We start from the raw sequence: 21,599 nt of genomic DNA, 5'->3' as shown, positions 1-21,599 counted from the left end.
CTAATAGTAAGAAACATTTTGAGTGAAGGGACAATTATACCATTGTCACGCAGAAAACTGTTACTGAATGTAATCAAAGGTTTTTCAGATGTGGTGAACATCTGCATGGTGGCTGGGTTAGATGTTCTGACCTCGGCCTCTCCGGAGGATTTCTCGACAGCAGATGAAACACTCTCACAGTGTTTCTGGAAACCTCAGGCTCTAAATCAGCACAGTGAAGGTTTAATATGAGCTGCCGTGACTTTCTGCTGCTCCACATTTAAAAGAAAACGATTTGGACTCTGGCAGGTTATAATGAATTAACATCCTCCTCCTCCTCAGTCTCTCCGTTTCTCTCTCTGCTTCTTGCTCTCTCTTTCTTCTTTACGCTCTTCCTTTCTGTCTTCTCTGTCCTCCCATCACTGGTGGCATTCAGCCGTTTCCCATCCAACAAGTAATGTTCATCTCTGCGACTTAATTACGCTTAAATTGGCTGAGGACAGAGAGATGGCAGGAGGGATGGAGGGGGATATGAAATCGGAGAGAGGAAGGAGGGTGGGATGAAAATATCTCGTAGAAAGTCCTGGAAATTCTCTTTTTCTCTCCCATTTCCCATGAGAATCCCCCTCCGTTGATCCCTCTCCCTTCTTGCCCTCCCTCTCTTTTCTGATTTCTTCAATCCTTTTCCTTGCATCACCCGTCTTCTCTCTTGTCAGACAGTTGGTCAGAGTTCATTAATTTTTACTGCCGAGGTAGTTTCCTCCGTGGACTGAGATTTGGGATCGGTTTCTACGGTTACTAGGCTGTAATAAGAGGTGAAACGAGGTGAAAAAATGACTGCAGCTCACTCGCTAAGTGCTGCTGTTTGAGCTGAATTACACACAAATTTGCAATCAAACGTTGTATCGGGAACACATCAGCAGTCAGATCGCTCTCGAATGCTTCTGACTCGCTGGGAAATTTGTTCGGGTCTCTGGTTCAGCCTTCAGACTGTTTTCAGCCGGTCCCGCACTGAAATAGCTTGACAAATATTCGGACTTCCATGAATATTTTGCTGCTCAGAGGATGAATCCTCTTGACATTGTGGATCCGCTGACTCTTCATCTAGCGCCTCCAGCTGGCTGACATAAATACACTGCTTCACAGTGGAACGTCCTCACAGCTACTGGGTGTCCCTCAGAATGAGTTGGAATAACTTTGTTGATCCCTGAACTGACTGTTTGGCACCAGCATCAGGTCTAAGTGTTAAAGCTGGGTTTGCTAAGGTTGGAGATTTTGAAGGTATTCGACCAGAAAAATCCCACTCCAGCCGTGCAGTAGCTGCTGTGGGTGTTAGCTTTGTGCTAACGTTAATTTAGCCGCTGAATGACAGTCTGTTGCTGCTGCAGTCTGTTCTTCAACTCAGAGCTGTTTGAGTGCTAACAGCATTCAACCAAACGTGACAAAACCTCTGTGAACATGAGCAGTGAACACAACGTCATCGTCAGCACTCAAAGCTGTTAAGGTAGCATGTTAGCTTTGCATTCTTGTGCCATTAGCTCACTAATAGCTTTAGCAGTGTATCCACTGAGCGTCGTGGAAGACTGCGTCCAGGTGCGATGAGGAGAGAGCACGCAGGTAGGCAGACACAAACAACACATTTAGCTCCGTCTCTAATAAGACTTCAGAAAGTTAAATCAACGTCGTGTTGTTTGTGTTCATGTGTTCATGACTGCCCTCAACCGTCCATAGGCTGCTGGTTCTTCAGTTGGCAACTGAAAGAAACTAAGAAACTTGTACAACAACAAAGTGCCCACAGTGAAGGTATTGGAAGTAATTATATAGAAATGTATTCAGACACTGAACTTCACACACACACACACACACACACACACAGAGCGAGCCCCGCAGTGCAGTTATTATGTGTGGTGACAGTGTGACAGAGAATAATGGAGGCACGTGGCCTCGCTCACCTCTGTGTCTGTTAAATTAATGACTAACAGCTTCACGCTAAACTCCTGCAGCTCACTCTGTCTCATGTTACGGCCCAGACAAATTAACAGCAGATTAAGACTGAGGAGGGCAGCAGCCTGTCTGCTCACCTCATCTGCTTCTCCACCCAAAACACCACGACACGGCGACTGAAGCCTGACAGGTGAAAACACGCCAGCGTTTAGCATCTGAAGCTTTGGCAGCTTTCATGAAAATGTTCGTCCACAATTGTCAGTCAGGTTGGGAACAAACATCCGGACGATCGGCAGACTAATGAGGGAACCTCTAATTTTTGCAGTTCGTGAAGGTGAAGGTTGAATTTCCAGCAAAACACTTTTAACAGTCAGAACAGCCTAAACAAAATGAGCGAAAGACGAACCTCCATTTTATCTGTTAACTTTACTGTGTAAAGCCGACTTATCAAAGTTACAGCGAATACCAGCGAGCAGCAGCGGCGAAAAACACAACCTTGAAAGAGCAAAAGTGTTCAAATCTGTTTTCAGTCACCTTCGCAGAAGCTGAACGTCTTTTATGTTTTCACAAACTGAGGACAAAAGACGCACACACACGTCGTCGGCGTGTGTGTGGCTCAGACGTTGTTGGCTGCTAGCGCAGTGGTCAGGTGGTATTTGCTTTGTGTCCTGCTCAGCATTCAGAATTCAAAGCTCCGTCACTGAGTGCGTCCTGTGCGGCAGTGCTAAACATTTGGCTGTACCCCTGACTTCCTGTTATCACAGAGCCAGGTGTTCTGGTTCAGCCCGCAAAGTTTTCATCTTTGCCCCGAAGGCTTAAGGCACGACAGAAAAGTGAGCTTGTTTTTATATGGTGGGAGGAAACAAGATGGAGTGACAGTCAGATTATTTAATTAGGAGTTTGCTGACATGAAGAGTGTTTCTGCGAGGTGGCTTTAGAGAGAAACAGGAAATGGTGATAGAGAGGAGGAAGAGGAGCGGTGAAAGAGCTCGCCGGCTGCTGTTCGGCGCCGGCAGGTCGACTCGTGTTAATCCTGACTGCTGCCGGTCCACGTACACTCCCACTGCGGCCGTCCGCCGCCTTGTTCTCTTCACGCACAGTAGGCTGCCACTTAATTAACGTGTGTGTGTGAGTGTGAGTGCGTGCCTGCGTGTGTGTTCACGCCCTTTTCCCACGTATTATGGTCTTCAGCTGTTCCCAGTGTGGGTATTCAGGGGCTTGTTCAGTTCACCACTGGGGCGTCAGGGCCCCTACCTAATTACACTGTGTGTGTGAGTGAGTGTGTGAGTGTGTGTGTGTGTGTGTGTGTGTGTGTGTGTGTGTGTGTGTGTGTGTGTGTGTGTGTATACGGTACAGTAGGCTGGTTCCTAATTACTGTCTGCTCCTTGTATTCCCCCAGTGCCAATACCTTCCTGCCTCACTGAACCCTCTCTGTGTGTGCGTGTGTGTGTTTGTGTGTGTGTGTGAGAGAGGGAGAAGCTCATCATGTTTCAGACACTAACCTCAAATCTCATGAGGTCTAGGACACACACACTCTCACACACTCTCTCTCTCTCTCATACACACACACACACACACTCTCACACACACACACACACACTCACACACTCTCTCTCACACACACACACACACACACACTCTCTCTCACACACACACACACACAAACACACACACTCTCTCTCTCATACACACACACACACACACACACACACACTTGCTCATATTTGTTGACTAAACTAAAAGTCGAGCTGAAATCTGAATTCTGAATTCTGAAACATAAACAAGAAAAATGAACAACAAGAGTGGAAATTTTTTCTGAAGATGATGAAATTGTCGACGTGATTTGTTGAAAAAGCATTTAAAGTCTCTGAGTGGCCGTTTCCCGTGGCAACGGAGGAGTGACAGCTGTTGCTAAGAGACGCCGTATTTCCCGTGTGCGCTGACACAAACGCGTCGTTCGTTTCTTTGCGAGACGTTTTCACGTGAGCCGCGCTCACAGCCCGGGTCGGTCTTTCAGAGGACCTGATGGTGAGGATGATGATGGTGAGGATGATGATGAAGCAGCGGCTGCTGCGTCTTCTCCTCAGTGAGTGGCTGGGACGAGCAGGTTTGTGTTGAGTTAGTGGATTTCTTTCCCTTCGTCGGCTCATCTTTACTTTGACGACACTCAATTCAGCTCGTAACTGTGATTTTGGCTAAAGGTTTTGCACTTTTGCAGATGTTTTTGTTCTATAAATGCGATAGGAGCTTCCAGTCACACATGTGGTCGTTTTCCCACTGCTCTGTCTCTCTGCGTCTGTCCTCTCCTGTCCTTGTCTCCGGCACACACCGGCCGTCTCTCAGCCGGGTGGAGAGGCGGCAGAGACGATCACGTGTTGATTGAGGTGGTGCCGATCGTCTTGTCTTGTTCGACGGAGTCAGTCAGTTTCCCTCCCTGACGGCTCATTCCCACACATCACGCACACTTTGGTAAGCTGACAGTTTGCCACATCTGAGCCACACTCACAATGAGGTCAAACCGAGAAAGAGCAAATGTTAATTTCACATGCAAATCTGACAAAATGGATGAAACACGTCCTCCGTCAGTGGGAATTCATCGCCACCACAACAGACCTCAGAAGTCTTTCTCCAAAAATCGCTTAGCAGCACAAAACAAATAAATTGGGTACGGGCTAACAGAATGAAAGTTTAATGTTTACTGTTGGTGTCCAAAGTTTTTATGACACCTTTTCAACATCGATCGCAGACATTCATTCCCCTCCCGTGCCGCCGATGCAGAGGAAACGCTCTCTACTCCAGTACAGGGGAGCAACTTTGGAGATACTTCTAGTCCACTCAGCTCCTGTGTCGTAGCCTACAGAGGAAGTTCAGAGAGGCCGTGTGGGCTGCTGCAACTTGTGTGTTCCAGTCGCCACCCTGTGGTGAGGACGAGGCACTGCAGGACTGCACTTATTTCCAGACGGTGACCACAGTTTAACTGACGCCGCTGAGCAGGTGTACGTTATCAGGAGTTAAAGGACACTCATTCGCTCATTGTGCTGCCTCGGCCCACTCAGCTGATCTCAGAGCAGTGGCTCTAAGTGAAAGAGGAGAACAAGAACAAAACATATTTCTGTCTTGAGTCTAATCCCAAAGTTACCTGATGAAGTTACGAACTGATTGAACCTGCCTGACCTCATCCACATCATGACCTCATTAAGACCTCGTTTGTGTTGTTTTCTCTCTCCACACACACACTCATTCACCCTGTGCTCTGATTTCCAGTTAAGTGTGAACACTGAACGATAACTCCTGAATTATTCAACACAAGAGGGAAAATTAGTGAGCAGTTCGCCGCTCATTTGCTGAACGTTCCAGATTCTGAAAACGGCTTTTTGTTTTATCTCTTCTGCTTCTCCTGTCCAGAGATCTGATGTTCTGCTGCACATCTTCTCATCCTCACATTTTCCCTTCTTTCCTGCATTATAGACTGTTTTGGTTTCAAAGTCCAATGACGCCATTTTCATCTTACAGGTTTGTGAGTAATACTCATCTAAAACCGAAAACATGAACGTCTGCACCACCTTAAACTGCTGCCTTTTGTTCCCAGGCCGCAGGCCGTAAAACACGTCGCTGCCAAGCAGTCAAAGTGTTACTGAAGGTGTTTAAACAGCGAAATGGTGAAGGTTTGGTGGAGCGACTCCTCCAGAGTTAATCGGCCCAAACATCTCATTTCAGAAGGAAGGAGTCTCCTGTAGGCGACTGGCTCTCATTTATGCGACGAGCTGTAAACTTTGTTAAGTGTAACAGAGCGACCGTCCCTTTCCTGCAGTCTGCTGATTCCCGCGCTCACAAATTTAATGTCAGACAGGCAGGCAGTTTGACTGTGAAATATCCGTTTGGTCTTTTAATTTGCTCGTGAATCATCACTTTGTGCAACTAGACAGTCGGGCAGCGCGGACTGTCCAGCTGAGGACGGAAGGACTGATGGTTTGAGGTCCACATGACTAATGAGATGGCACATGAACATCTCGACAACACGATTTCATGTGTCATTTTACACATTTTAAGCACATCGTAAGAGTGTCATTTAACGTGCAGCATTTTAGACATGCAGGAACGCTTTGGGTTTTCATGTGAGACATAAGTTAAAAACGTAACTTGAAGCTGAAGGTCAGTGTTTTTCATACTAAAGCTCCGTTTGCTTTCATAACGCGTCCTCGAGGCCTAACAAAGGTCGTCTGTTTCGTCCAAGCGCATGAGACTTGAACCAAAGAGGGACTTCAAAACGTTCCACACCAGTCAACTTTTCCTCTGCAGCTTCCTTCCTTCCTCACTTCCTTCTTCTGTCCTACCCCCCTTTTCTTCTCTCTGTTCATCCCCGAAGTCCTTTGTTAGGTCCTGATAAATTGGCTCTGACGTTCTGCCAAAATGGCCGCTCGCTCTCCCTCCTCTCCCCCTCCCTCTCTCACCTACTGCTAATTGAATTGGCAATTTGTGTAACAGTACAGATTTCCCCTGTTCTCTCCCTCTCACACACACCTACATGATCTCTCTCTCTCTCTCTCTCGCTCTCGCTCTCTCTCTCTCTCTCTCCGCCACACACACACACACACACACAGGAATTCCTGGTTTGTTGCCAATTTCATATTAAACAGAAAATAAATTAACAACAGCAGTAATGTTTGACTTTGAGAGACAAAGTTAAATTGACTTTCCAATAAGATGATCAGACACACGCGCGCGTGCGCACACACACACACACACACACACACACACACACACACATAAATACTCACACTCAGGATTGTTTTCTCCATTCTTGTTTTTAAAATTTTGATTTTTCTTGTTTTATTTTGAAACTCTTCTCTCCGTCACTTCCTGTTTTTCCTTCATCCTTGCCGCCAGCTTCCTTCCTTCTTCCCTTCTCTTCACCTCTTCTCTCCCTCTTCTCTTCCATCACTCTGTCCATCCTCTCCCTTGTTCTTCTTTTCTATACTTCCGTCGTATCGCCTTTTAATTCATTTTACACACATTTTCGAATGGAAATCCTGGCTTCAGTTCAGGTCTTTGTTTGTAACCACATGTCCCAGGAGTGTGTGTGTGTGTCTGCAGTGAGACCTCTGAACCTGCAACACACACACACACACACACACACACAGATGGCTAAACGCTCAGAGCATGGCTGCAGGCACTAACTGAAGCACATACATTTAAAACTTGTTTACTAGCAGCGAAGCCAAACCAGAGAGCGAGAGGTTATTATTGTTATTCTCTCACCATCATGTGTTCATCTTCCTCCTCTTCCTCTCTCACCTCCTGCTAGACCAATGTGACCTGCCAGAGGAGGGTCACGTGACACACAGAGCCCAATCAGGATTAACTTCTTGAAGAACTCTAAGGTTACACCCGGTGACATTTTCCCCCATTTTCCTTCTTCTTCATCACCTCCTCCTCCTCCTCCTTCTCCTTTGCTGTGATACTGTATTATTCCTTTCCTCCCTCCCTCTTCTCCTTCCTCCTCATGCCTTTCTCCGTTCCACCTTCGTCACCTCCTCTTCGCCCTCCTCTCACTGCCGCTTGTTATTTCCCTCCAGTTGAGACAAATTGTTTCCACCAAGATGAGGTTGAATTTTTGATTGTGAATTTCTTTTGTTCACCACTGGCTTCGCTTTCCACAGAGTCTGATGTCCTCTGTGGCTTCGCTCCTCAAAGCCTTTTTAAAGTCTCTTGTTCACAAGAGCATTTCATTACATCATTAATTGAGCCTAATTCCCCTCCCTAAAAAATGACATGAGGCGTGTGTGTGTGTGTGTGTGTGTGTGTGTTTAAATTCAGTGTAATGAGGTCTGCAGGGAGACGAGGACTGAGGTTGTGTAGAGAGGAGAAAATTACCTCAGGGCAGAAAAATCTCTCTTTCAGTGAGCTTTAATGCCCCTCTGCCTGCCTGTCTCACTGTCTCCACCTGTCTCACTGTCCGACTTGTACTCCCTCTGTGCGTCTCTGTCTGTCTGGTCCACTTTTGTTTCTTTATGTCACTGCTTTTCTTTCTGCTTCTTTTGCCCCCAGCGAGCCAATTTCATTTAATAGCACATTTTCTTACAAATAAACTTCTTTGCATCAAAATTCTTGAAGAGACAAACAACATGGAAGGAAGAGTAGACCCCCCCGGGTACAGAAAGATCCCACATCCACCCGACAGAGACAAGTGAAAGGTCCATCCTCTGTGGTATCCCTCTGTTTTGTCTCACAGGATAGGACGTCCTGGTTGTTGTGGAGCTCTTGAAGTTGTGGTCTGTGAGGGAACACAAACTCTGACGGTCATGCTGCATTCACTGCCGCAGACCCCCACAGGACTGTCTGCACTGGATGTGAATCGTGTGGCGTGTAATCGTCCGATGCGAGATGCCGAGCAGCTCATGCACTCGGGTTGTGACGTGAGGGTCCGAGTCGGGCTGAGGACGAGTGAAGCACTAAACGAACGCCGAGTTTTGTTGACGGTCACGTCGCGTCTTTGGTGTTTCGGGCTGAACGATGTTGATCGTCTTCCTGTCCGTCTGTCTCTCTCGCTCTCTGACTTTGTCTTCCTCTTCGGCCTCTTTTGGGAAGAAAGAGCACGAGAGGAAGAGAGAGAGAGAGAGAGAGAGACAGTCTAACCTGAGGGCAGATTTCTCTCCCTCTCTGGCTGTTGTACTTTCTGTTTTTCTCTTTAGACAGAGTTTTGCCTTCAGGGAGAAATTTTAGAAAGCTATGAACCATTTCTCTCCATCTCTCTCTCTCCAGAGGTGAGCAGTGATGGATAGAGAGATGAGAATAATAACTGGGAAAGTGAGAAACAAAAAGGAAAATAGAATAAAAAGGGGGAGCTGTCTTTGCCCTCAGACTCGCCTGTCAGGTCCTTCAGAAGAAACTTACCTTCAGCCACTCTGCTGCTGACTCTCTGTTGGTTATTTGGTTTTAGAAACAGAACCTTTTTATCTTTTTGGTCAGGACTCCTTCTGTAACACGAGGACACAATACAAGAGACGCTGAATAGTGTGTCAACATGTCCGTAACACAGCGTGTAAACTGCTGGAGTCTCATGACAGCTGATGGAGTTTGTACAGCTGCTGAACTGTAGTTTGACAAAGATTAGAGACTTTCATAATGCTTTATGACTGCGCTCACTGACACACATACCGCTTTCTGATGCATGTCAGCGTGTGAAAGGGGTCGTAATGGAGTAAATGTTGGCACCGTACTGTAATCCGGGATTTATGTTATGTTAATGTGTTCAAACTTTCCGTTTCTTTAAGTTTTAGTTTTATGTTGTGGCGTTGTTGTGTTTAAGGCCTGGTAAGATTTAGGCCCAGAAACACCAACACAAAAATGTCCCCACGGTCACTGAAATCGGCGAATGTCGTCTCAAGGACGTGTCATGTATGATGTGATACATGTGAAACACACAAGGCTAACATGTTATTCTGGTGTCTGACTCATTGTTTTCACCCCACAGTGAAAATTAGGCTTGACTTAATTGTGGTAAATTATTATTACAGATGTGGTGTCTGTAGAAAGAGAGCCTGTCTGTAATCTGAATTTAAACTTGAACAAATCTGTGCATGTGAAAACATTCATGTTTGTTTGCTTAAAAATGTCTTTTCTATATTACAGTTTTCTATGATGGTGATAACTTTAGCTCAAATTGTATGTCTCTCTGTGTTGGAGACAACTTTCTGCTGTTTGACTTCACTATATTCAACCTGTTAGCATTGTTAGCTCCTCATGTAGCCCAAAGCATGTGATCAGTTTTATGAGCATGAAGCTAACGCTACCTGTTGGGTTCAGTGAGGAGGGCTAACAATGCTAACTCGTCGCACTGTTCCAGACTGTTCTGCACAGCTGACCTCACTGGTTCCTCTTGTCCTGTGCCATGTGTGTTTGTCACGCTAGGCTGTATAAACGTGTGTGTGTGTGTGTGTGTGTGTGTGTGTGTGTGGGAGAGAGAGAGAGCGAGAGAGAGAGCTTTGCTCGTATCAATGTGTCTGAGTCTCACCGGTCTTCTTCTGTCCTGTCCTGTGCTTTCTCTCTCCTTGTGTGTGTGTGTGTTATGTGTGTGTGTGTGTGTTTAGCTATCGGTGCCCAGCGAAGGAGGAGTCCCAGCGCCATTGCCGCAGAGATCTTCGAGCCTCACCTGGGCAGCCACATTTTACAGGTAGGAAGAGAAGGTTCCCTTTACCTGAACACACCTTTGGTAATGTATTTGGATACAAATCAAAAGACAAGCGCATAAGGTCACACACACACACACACACACACACACACACAGAGGCAAACCTGTGACATTTCCATTCCATTCTCCATGTTAGCCGCGCTGCTCTGAAGACGATGCTGTGTGCTTTGCTGTAAAAGAGTTCAGGAAGTCTTGGTCTGATTCTTGGTTCAGATCTTTATGTCCCCCAGAGGACCAGTCGCTCATGTTTTGTCCATCTGTTGACTTTTCATGTGGCACCGTCAGCAGGTCAAAATCAACCTCAGCTGTGATAACAGGATGATTAGCAGATTTATGCTCACATAGCAAACGTTAGCAAAGTCAAATGCTAATATGCTACATGTTAGCATGGGTTTATGCATGTTTACTTCTTACCAGGTCTAATCACTACATGTGAAAGAGGTAGTTTTCTTTTCTTTCACATGAAATAATTAATTTTGATTCAGGTAATTTTCTTAAAAAAATAATTAGTCCTAAAAGACTGAATTAAGTATTTTAACTCAGTGTCAGTCATTGGGACAGAAGTGCACTGCAGTAAATGTGACCCTTTGCATTCAGCTGATGGAATAAAAGTATTTTTTTGTTTTTTTGCGAGTCTGGCGTTTGCTCTGGCGCCACCCTCAGGACAAACACTACATGTGGTAAAGATCTTGGTGCAGCTGTCTAAATTCTCCTGAATCTGTGGATTGTAATCGGTCCAAATCCTGTCACATTTCTTCTCAGAATGAGGATTTTACACCATTTTGTTATCTGAATTATTCCTTATGATTTGCCTTTGAGCTTTTCTGAAGCTGAATTAGTCCTCATAATGTACCTTTACATTATTAGCGCCGCGATTCCTCATAATTCACCCTCAGATTTTTCACCACAGCCGCCTTCAATTATTCCTCAACACCCTGCTGCCGCAGCTAAGCTGAATTATTAAATGGAATTATGAAAGTATGATAATGACTGGGTTATCGCTGCTCGCTCCCTCGGGTTTGTGTGTGTGTGTGTAAAACGTGTGTGTGCGTGTGTCTTGTAGTTTTAATCCCTAACATGCTCCTCTCCTTATCTGTTTAACATACAGCCCAAAGGCTGAGCTTTTAACATCACAACCAGGCTGACGCGATAGCACAGCTGATAGAGGCTGGTAATCTCTGAGTGTGTGTGTGTGTGTGTGTGTGTGTGTGTGTGTGTGTGTGTGTGTGTGTGTGTGTGTGTGTGTGGAGAGGTGTTACACAATCTACATTACTTGTAAGTGTGCATCTATTTCTGAGATGATTTTTGTAAACCTCCAAAAGTGTTGTTTTTTTCATTGTTTGAGCGTTATTAAAATGTGTGTGTGTGTGTATTTGCATCTGTTACACCTGATTATTAATATAATCTTGCTGACACCAGTGAGCCCTGGCTGTGTAAAAAGCCACATTTTTCTAATCTCCTTGTACTGTTTTTTTATCCCTTTATCGTATTCGGGGTTTCTGACAGAAAAGTTTCTCTGCTGCTTTACGTCTGGAGCAGCAGAGCAGATTAAAGCTTCCTGTTAGCCTCCAGAGGTGGACAGACAGCTGAGGCCAATATTAGAGATCGCTGAGAGGGTGAACAGTCAATTGACTGCTGGACTGTTGATCAGACAAAACAAGCCTCAGGCTTTAGGGAAATGTGAACCCCCGGCGTGATCAATAAAGTTTTATTTTAAACTGTAGCAGTACATCGTAATGTACTCTATATAGACAAAAGTATTGGGATGGGGCTGTTGTTCAGGCATTGGGCTCGGCCCCTGACTTCCAGTGAAGGGAAATCTTAATGCTTCAGCACACCAAGACATTTTGGACAATGCTATGCTTCCAACAGTTTGTTGAAGGCCCTTTTCTATTCCAGCATGACTGTGCCCCAGTGCACAAAGCAAAGCTCCATAAAGACATGGTTGGTTGTTTGGTGTGGAAGAACTTGACTGGCCCACACAGAGCCCTGACCTCAACCCCATCCAACACCTTTGGGATGAACTGGAACGGAGATTGTGAGCCAGGCCTTTTGGTCCAACATCAGTGTGTGACCTCACAAATGCTCATCAGTTTGGATCCATGATTAATTTTCAACTAACGTCCTGACGGGGACAAACTGGTCTGACATCTGATGTGAGCTGTGATGTGAACGCTGTGACTGTCCTGCTGAACACTCTAGAAGTGCAGCCAGAATAAAGAACCAGAGGAGGAGGAGGAGGAAGTGCCGCGTCTGTGTTTGCTCTTCTTCTTCTTCTTCTTCTTCGCTGTGCTTTCATCCCGCGGACAGCCTCAGCAGACAGCGAGTGCCTTTCCGCCGCTCTGCACATCATGTTGTCATGTGTGAGTGTTAACACGAGGCTGGAACAAGCGAGAGCAGCCGCTCACCGCGCTGAGCGCCGCCACCGTGTCGAGCCTGTGTGTGTGTGTTAACACCGTGTTCTGATTCGGCAGCTTGACACATCCCATAATACCTTGTTATAATCCCCGGAGGGTCGCTATGACAACCATATGAGGTAGATCAGGAGGCAGATTGAAGCAGCTGTGAGATTGGAAGTGACAGTGTGGGCCTCCCCTCACCTGGAAGTCGGAAGGTGTGTGTGTGTGTTTTGCTTCTGAAACAAAAAGAGATCAAGTTTACCTGCTTCCAGTGAGCGCATTTAGTTTTCAGAAGTGCGAAGTGGTCCATGATATTCAGCGTGCTGTGATGATGTTTGTGCATCTGTGTGGCTGTTTGTTAAAACTGATCTGAAGTTCAGATCTGATTGATCAGACCTCCAATGAAGTCACACTAAACTGGTGACAAACACGTTTTAGTTCTTCACGGTGAAATGATCCCGCTGGCGAAGCAGCATCAGCAGTAATGTCAATCAGCTCCCACCAGCCTGACAGACCCTGCAAAACACACAGCAGTGAAGGAGGTTGTAGGGTCCAAACCACACCTCCTCCAAACCCCACCCACTCGGCTACAGTGGCTGATGGGGACAATCAGGAGCGCAGCAGTTCAGTGATAAATTAAAATTGTTATTGTCCAAAGGAACCATTAAAGCAACCGAGAGCCACAGAGCAACAGTGACTGTGAATCCAGAAAGTCCAAACAGGAAGACAAACCAGCTCCAACCCTTCCGGATCAATCCGTGTCAGAAGACAGAAGACAGTGCAGACTTCTGACTGGGCAAGATTACGTTCAGACAAACATTTATCACATATTAGTACAACAACCCGAAACAGGATTTCTGTGTTCACAGAGCGAACGGGAGTCAAATTATTTGGGCTCCGTCATCAAACAGGAAGTTAAATCAGCTCTGTGCATGCATGTGTGTGTGTGTGTGTGTGTGTGTGTGTGCGCGCGCAGCCTTTTCAGCAAAGGAGGAAGGCCGACATGTTGGTGGCAAATTGGCCTCATTAATCTCCTGCTTAATTGATTGTGAGAAGTTTGAGGATGACATTTTAAGAAAGCGTGGCGGACGGGGCGCGGCGTGATTGATTTGGCTAAACCGCAGCGCTAATGAATGCCAGCCAGTCACTTAGGTGGTGCAGACCAGACAGTAATTTCAGAGAGATTAGGCCAGAGAGGTTGATAACGCTTAATGAAGAGAGAGGGAGAGGGAGAGCAGTCATTAAACAGGATGTAAAGCTCTGTGTGTGTGCTCCTGTCAGGGCTGGGCTGTGTGTGTGTGTGTGTGTGTGTGTGTGTGTGTCATGTTTTCCTGTCTTTGTCCCACCTTTACATTTACCTGAATGTCTGCACCTGTTCAGTCGCTGTGTGTTGTCCGTCTGTCTGCATGTTGCTTCAGTTTTCCTGCTTTGGTCTCAGTTCGGGTTTTGTCTCTGCTCGGTTTTTGGGATTTGCCTCAGCCTGCATCTTTTGGTTTGGCTGCCTCTTGTTTCCAGGTTTTTTATTGTTTTCAAAGCTCGCTGTTTGTTGTTTGACCCGCCTGCTGCTTTTGGGTCCAAAATCTTGACAAATTTGAAGATTGGCTGACAGTCAGTGATGTCTGACTTCAAGCTCAGTAACTTTCCATCAAATTCAGTATCTCATCCGCTAACCAGATCTGGATCTTAAATCATTAAATGGTCCAAACAAAAAGCACTTCAGTAAAGGTAAGAGTAGACTACCGACGTCCTGGACCTGCTCAGCGAGGAACTGATATCCTCGTTCTCACCTGACTCTCGATAGGATTCACACACTGCAGGTCCAAACCTGGAGCCAAAAGGCCCAGACCATCACAAATCAGCAGACTGCTCCTTTAAGTTTAGCAGGTCAGGAAGTAGATGCAAGTTTAGTTGTTGCTGATGAAGTAAAAGTGTTGTTTGGACTTTAAAGAGCAGATTGATGTTTTTAAAGACGCCATGTGGTGTTTGAAGATGAAGAGGCGGCGGACAGACGGACACTCATTAAACAGGGTGGGGGAGGGGAGGTACTAATGTAAACTGTGTGCATGTGTTGCTCCAAAGAGTGTGAACAATTAGAGAGCGAATGATGAAGAGAGAGAGTGTGTGTGTGTTTACGCTTTAGCAAAGTCAGAAAGTGAAGCGCAGGAAATGGACAAAGAGGAAGAAAGTGTGTGTGTTTACAACAGTCTGGCAGAGCAGCTGGCACGAAGAGTGTGTCACACCTGTAAAACACACACACGCACACACACACACACACACACACACACTCTCTGTTTGCTTGCCCATCTCGCTCTCCATCAAACACAAATTTTCCAACTTTTTCTCCAAACATCTGAACCATCATTTAATAAAGTTTTATTGTGGGAATATCTTTCAGTTACATGCAGCCACAGTTCACGGTTCACACGACAAATCAAAACTTCAAATGATAGCGGCAGCCGTCTGCAGGACGAAGATCAAGCGAGCGACCGTCCTGTTTGACGTGAGCGAGGCGTTTGAGTCCCTCACCTGCAGCTGCTAAGCGACCGCTTCAGTCTGCGTCGTGCGACACAGACGTGAGGCGCCCACGTGTTGTCACGGCCACGAGAGGAAATTAAAGACGACAGCGACAGCGTGCAGACACGACAACGCTTCCTGTCAGCCTGTCAATCAAGCTGTCAGCCAATCTGTGTCACCATAGGTAAGAATTAGACGTGGAGACGTGAAAGGACGGAGGGATGACAGGACTGATGTGCTGTTCCCGGTTCCCGATTGTGGGAATATTACTGTAGGTTTACAAACAGGAAGCGGTGAAATGCGTCTGTGTGCTTCTGACGGGGAGACAGACAGAAGAAAAGACGCAGACAGACAGGAAGTCACAGAAAGATGTCTTGTTTTAAAGCACCAAACTGCTGGTTTTGAATATTTTAGTGCATTGAACAGTGAAGAGTGTGTTCTGTGTGTGTCCTCTTCTCCAAGACACAACGTCCACTCGTCCCAGCTGAAACCGTGTGACTTAGAGGACTGAGGAAACTTCCTGTCCAGGCTCTGTCCCCTGTGATGATCACTGCTAAAAAGCAGGCTAACCTACAGCTGAAAGTGAAGCTGTTCGGGTCCTCACTGCCTTTGACCCAGTGCCATGTTGTGTTGATGATACTCGCCTGACTGGCCCACTACCGTGGCAGCTCCAACGCGTGCAGTGCGTGGCGTGGCGTGGCGTGGCGTGGCGTGGCGGAGTCGAGCACGGTGTTTATCAAGGAGCTGATTAATATGAACGCTTTCTCAACCCTTTTGTAAACAATACGCAGCCCGAGTTAGCAATCACTTTCAGTCCATTCATTTTCGTGTAGCCAGGAAGGACTGCAGTCCAGATTTGTGTTGAATGAAAAATGTGCCAGTGTGGACGTCCTTCACTGAGTGTGACCTGATGGAGACAGAGACGGTCAAACAGCAGCTACTCCGTCCTGTCCACAGAAGCTTAAAGAGTCAAAGGTCATTTCTGTCTCGTTGAATGCCTTGTGTTGATATATTTAAAGAATACATCAAAATAATGAGCGAAGAAACGAACATCTTCGTTAGTGTCATGTTGGCCCACACGCACGCAGAGCGCAGGATTTCACACGTATTTCACTCTGCGTCTCAGCATTGAACTCCAGGCCTTGAGATGAATTTTTAAGACCTGCATATTCAAAAGAGAACACATTACCAAACACACACACACACACACACACACACTGAGCTGCGGGTTTCAGCTAGGTTTCGCCAGCCTGCATGCACAGATGACTCCAGAGGCCCGGCATGACCTGGCGGCGGCGAGACTAAAGGTCACGGCGGTGAGCGTCGAGCCTCGCATCTTGATTACCCACAACCCCCCTCTCTGACTTCCTGTGAGGTCCGGCAGGTTCATTAGCTGTGGGAATAACTGGAGAGAGAGAGAGAGAGAGAGAGAGAGGGAGGGAGGGAGGGAGGAGGTCTGAGCCGACAAACGAAGCGTCCAGAGAGCGAACGAGGGGAGAAAAACGAGTTTGAAAGGAGGAGAAAAAGGCGAGAGAGAGACGAGTGCAGGGTCTTATTACTTATGCAGTCAATAGGCCGAGGCTTGTCTGCATCTCTAATTGTTTGATTTTATAGGCGGGACGGGCTCTTTAAACAAACACGCTCTTATGCTAATGGCGGCGCGACGGTGCCCTCCTGACAGCATCTGTTGGGAGCGTGGACTGCAGGATTATGGGAGTTTGTGTGTGTGTGTTGGGGGGGGGGGGGTGTCTGAAGTTGAATATCATTTGGATAATTAAAAATGACAGAGGAAATGGTCCACACACAACCAGCCACTCTGTCTTGACAGGTGGAGGAGGGGGAGGAGGGGGAGGAGGGGGAGGCAGAGGAGAGGAGGGCAGCTTAGTCCTGATTGCTGTCAATCAAGCGGTCCAGTGGGAGGACCGCGGAGGCAGGCGGATCGCCGTGAACTCTGACCCCCTCCCTGGCCGACGTGATGCTGATGTGAAAGAGAGAGAGAGTTAACAACCTTGAGAGACGGACTGAATTTCAACAGGCTCAGGGCCAGAGGAAGAGAGGGAGGGAGGGAGGAAGAGAGGGAGGGAGACAATGAAGGAGAGGAGGGAGAAACTGTGGGATGCAGGGACAGACAGAAACAGACGGAGAGGAAATAAAGGAGTGGAGGGCAAAAGAGGTGAAAAGTTATAAAACTATTTTATTTTCGTAAAGGAACAGTTCAGCCCAAATCCTCTTCCCTGTAGTGCTGTTTGTCCATCCAGAGCTTTTCAGACGTCTGTCTTCTCTTCAGTATGATGGAGCTACGTGACACTGAACTTGTGCTCAAAGAGACCTTACTGTCAGCAGGTTCATGGACAAACTGTTGTCTCTCTGTGTCGCCACACAGAAGGTGACCAGCGTTACAGTCAGCCGAGGAGGACACCATTAATGTCTACATCCTGTCCTGTCACGAGCCTCGCACCGATGTTCGCTTCCCTTTCCCCGAGACTGCTCACAACAAGCTCTGTGGCTCTCTCCTCAAAGGACATTTTAGGAACTGAGACGTCCTTCAAGATGGCGAGTTGAGACTTCTTGTGTCATCCTGATCAATTCTGCTGAGGTGAAACTAACCTCCTGTTAGGAGTGCGAAGACACTCGCCGTCACGTGTGGACTGTGTTCAGTCACACTCGGCTTCAGCTCAGTGTGCACAAACAGGACGGGTGGGGCAGTTGAGAAAGGCAGAAAGCAGATTAACAGTGACTGAATTGGTGTGTGTGTGTGTGTGTGTGTGTGTGTGTGTGTGTGTGTGTGTGCGTGCGTGCGTGTGTGTGAGAGAGAGAGACAGATCAAAGCAGACAGGGGATCACTAGAAAGCCAAAGTGACAATTGAACAAACGACATCAATGAAAAGACGATCAGATTATATCTCTGTCCTTCTGTCGCTTTGTTCTGTGTGTGTGTGTGTGTGTCTGCTTGTTTCTGACTGCGTGTGTGTGCATACTGCTGTGTGTGACTGCATATTTATTGATGTGTGTTCCCACATTTATTTGTTCCTCTCAGATGTGTGTGTGTGTGTGTGTGTGTGTATGTTACTGATGCTGAGCTGAGCAGAGAGGGTTGAGATGTAAAACCTTCCCTCCTCTCCAGACGCAGGATACAACGACTCCTCGCCCCCCGCCAAATTAATCTGCTCACACACCACACACACACACACACACACACACACACACACACACACACACAATGAGACAGAGAGTGAAAGCGGATTCTGTAGAATAATTTCATTATAAGGTTGTGAGCATGTGGATTAATGGTTTTACTGTCACAGAGACGACAGGGGATTTTCTTCTTTCTTCTCTCTGTTTCTTTCTCTCTCTAAGATGCTTTTATTTTGGCGTTTCCTCTCCATTTTTCTGTTATTCTCTCTCGTCCTGCTTCCCTCCTCTTTTCCCATTAGTTCTCTGATGCTGCTGTGGTTCGCAGCGTTGTTTCACATCAGGTAGACAAAATAAAGGAAACACATTGCTGGGCAGGTGTGGACGCATGCAGGTTCGGTTTTACATGCTCAGATCTGAGCAGGTGAAGGTGTTGTTGGGGAGCCAACGAGAAGAGACCGTTAAATGGTGTGTGTACAGACACGTGTGTGTGATTGGCTATTTTACCAACTTCAACACAGCAATAAAGGAGTCTCATTTGCGATCAGGGCTTACTTTGGGGGATAGCAGCATGCTTTCAGGTTTAGTACCTGAAAGAGTAACTTACAACACCTGCAGTGACGTGCAGGTGGACTCCAGGATGCAGTGACATCACAGCTGGGTGTGGTTACAGGTGCAGTAGCTTTATGACTGACTTCCTGTGTGTGTGTCCATGTTCTCCATGTGTTTCCATTGCATTTCACTCACGGCATCTTCTTGAGTTTGTTTCTGTCATTTGGTGTCATTAAACCCAAACCCCAGTGAGATCACAGCTTAGATCCTGACAGGATGTGAAACACATGTGCCGTGTTCACATTAACAGGTCTGCAGGGGTGTGTGTGTGAGTGTGTGAGAGAGATGGCTGGCATGTCTCAGTCACCTGGCTCTGTCACCCTCCATAATCACTACAATCCAACAGAGAAATCTGCTCTAATCAAACGGGAAACGCCTCCATGATTTTCTCTCACCTCATTCACTCCTGATGTCATCCTTTCTCCCCCTCTTTTCTCTCTTCACATGTTTCTCTCATTTTGTCCCTAATTTCCACAGGGTTGGGGTGTGTGTGTGTGTGTGTGTGTGTGTGTCAGTCAGGCGGGTAGCAGCAGCTGGCGAGGGCAGTCCCCAGAGGGATTGTGGGTAGTGAGGGGAAGGTTATGGCTTCACTCCCATCGCCGATCTGTTGTCTCTCTCTGTGCGTGTGTGCGCCTGCCTGATTCAGTTTTGTTTCAGTTTGGCTTGGTTGAGTCTGGATCAGTCTGGTCGGGTCTGGTTTGGTTTGGTCTGATTTGGTTTTTACTGGATTCATTTCACATTTTGCTTTGATATAAAGCACTGAACAGGAAATAAATCAGCACATATTTGAGTGAAAGGCTAAAGTAGAAAAACATGAATGGTTGTCTGTTTAATTCTGCAGCTACATGAAATCCTGAGAGAGAAGAAGAGAATAAAACACGATTAAACTTTAAACAAGTATATAATCAGTTGTTAATAAAATCAGCTGAGGTGAGACACAAAACATGTTTGGTTTTTCGTTGTCCAGTCGCTTCAGACCAACACAACATGCGATCGCACATCAGGATTTCCTTCACAGAAACATGGATTCCTCGTGCAGCAGCTCTGGATGGAACAGAGCTTCCACATGCTTCTTCCAGTGTTTGTTTTGCCCTTTGAGGAGCACCAGACGGGTGGGGTTTGCTGTAGCAGGGGGGGCGTTTGCTCTGCTGTTGGACTCTCCGCAGGCTCGGGGGCTCCGGGTGTTGGATACCTGCTGTAAACCGAGTCTCTTTATATTTTTACCGTGAGCGTTAGCGGTGTGTCAAACATAACCTCTCACTCCACTGCCGCCGCCGCTGCTGCTGGAGGCGTTTGTTTTCCACTCCAGTACGTGCCTCGGCACTAAATCATCTGGTTTAGACAGAGGAGCTTGAGGAGTGAGGCAGCTGTGTGTCTTTGTTGTATTTTGATGTTCCACCTCCGTATATACCTGTGGTTTCTGTGCGTGTATGTGCATTTGAACATGCCTTTGTGTGCAGTTTTTGTGCTTGTGTGCATCAAACTCTGCTTTTAGATGAAGAAATGTACCAAGACAAATGTAAATAAGACCAGAACAGCAGGGGGAAAGTGAAATCGAACAAGAGAGGAGGATTTATTGGATTGGATGGGAGGTGCTTGTCCAGAAAAGCGAGAAGAAACCTAAAGGGATGAAGAGGGGGGAACAAGAGGGCGAAAAATCATCTTAATGAGATTTAGAATAAAGGAAATCGTTTTCAATCTGGGAACACTTTATCTGCAGCAAAATATACAGAGAAATCATTAATGGGGAGGAAGCAGACAGAGCTGCTGTTTTGGCTGCTGCTTTATGGATTCATAACTGGAGCACACAGAGAGAAAAACAACTGAATGTCAATATGAGTTCATTTCTTTAGCTGCAAATGAAGAGACAGAAGGATAAGCAAGACGTTTAGCTGTTTGTTGGAGGAGTTGAAGATCTCATTGGTCAGTTGGCATGGCGTTGAGCTGATCTGCAGAATGTTCTTTTGGTGCTGCTTGTGAGTAAACTAGCTTGTCTAACTGGTGGACACTTTACTGCCTTGTCACTTCCCACAGCTCTCTGACTTGCTTCCAGACTTTGAGGATATCATCATATAAGACAGACAAAAGGAGGATTAGCTCGAGCTAAAGCGCGGCGTGTTGGTTAGCCTGTGCGCTGACACTCGGAGCAGACGTTCATCCACGTGACTTCTCGCAGGGTGAACTGCTGTCACTTTCCTTTGCTTTGTGTGGCAGCGTTAACGTCCAGCAGAGCAGGTTACGTGAAGCTAGCACTTAGCAGCACTGCGGCTGTGAAAGCTTTCTCTCCTCTGCTGACGGTTTGCTGCTGGTCAACAGCAGCCAAAATCCATGCGTCAAATGTTGGGAGAAATGAAACTCCTGTTTCCTTCAGAGACTGATTGAATTGCTTGATAAATAAAGAGATGCAGAACTCGTACAGAAAGTAACAGACGCTACAACCTGTAAAACAAGGCAATTTCATGTGTTTGTCTTCCTGTCCACTGACCTTCCATCATCTCCCTGTGAGCAGGACAAATATTTAAAATAGATGTCATGTCCTGGACCGCCTCCAGTGTAGCATCGTGTGTGTGTGTGTGTGTGTGTGTTTTCAGTGGCTGATTCCTTCACTACCCATTGCTGAAAAACCAAGCTTTCTTTTTACCTTCCATCACTCTCCATTGTTGCTCCTCTCTTTTCCCAGAACCTCCAGACTTCATTTCCTTTACCTCTCTCTTCCCCCCTCTCTCTCTCTGTCTCTCTCTCTCTCTCTCTCTCTCTCTCTTTCTCTTCTCTCTCTATCTCCTCACCTCCCCCTCTCCTCTCTCTCTCTCTCTCTCCCTCCCACTCTC

The 21,599-nt window shown here is 46.7% G+C and overlaps 1 protein-coding gene across 1 annotated transcript in view; it reads left to right on the top strand.

Annotated features, from left to right (window-relative positions):
* LOC124072110 (neuronal PAS domain-containing protein 3) overlaps positions 1-21,599 on the top strand; it is a 209,946-nt gene that overhangs the window by 113,122 nt on the left and 75,225 nt on the right. Inside the window, exon 5 of the mRNA XM_046413292.1 lies at positions 10,014-10,096. Coding sequence (XP_046269248.1) covers positions 10,014-10,096 — 83 coding nt within the window. The remainder of the gene's footprint in view (positions 1-10,013; positions 10,097-21,599) is intronic.

This window comes from Scatophagus argus, chromosome 15, assembly GCF_020382885.2.
Source record: "Scatophagus argus isolate fScaArg1 chromosome 15, fScaArg1.pri, whole genome shotgun sequence".
In the NCBI taxonomy this organism is placed as follows: Eukaryota; Metazoa; Chordata; class Actinopteri; family Scatophagidae; genus Scatophagus; species Scatophagus argus.
This window is presented reverse-complemented; position numbering and strand designations above follow the sequence as displayed.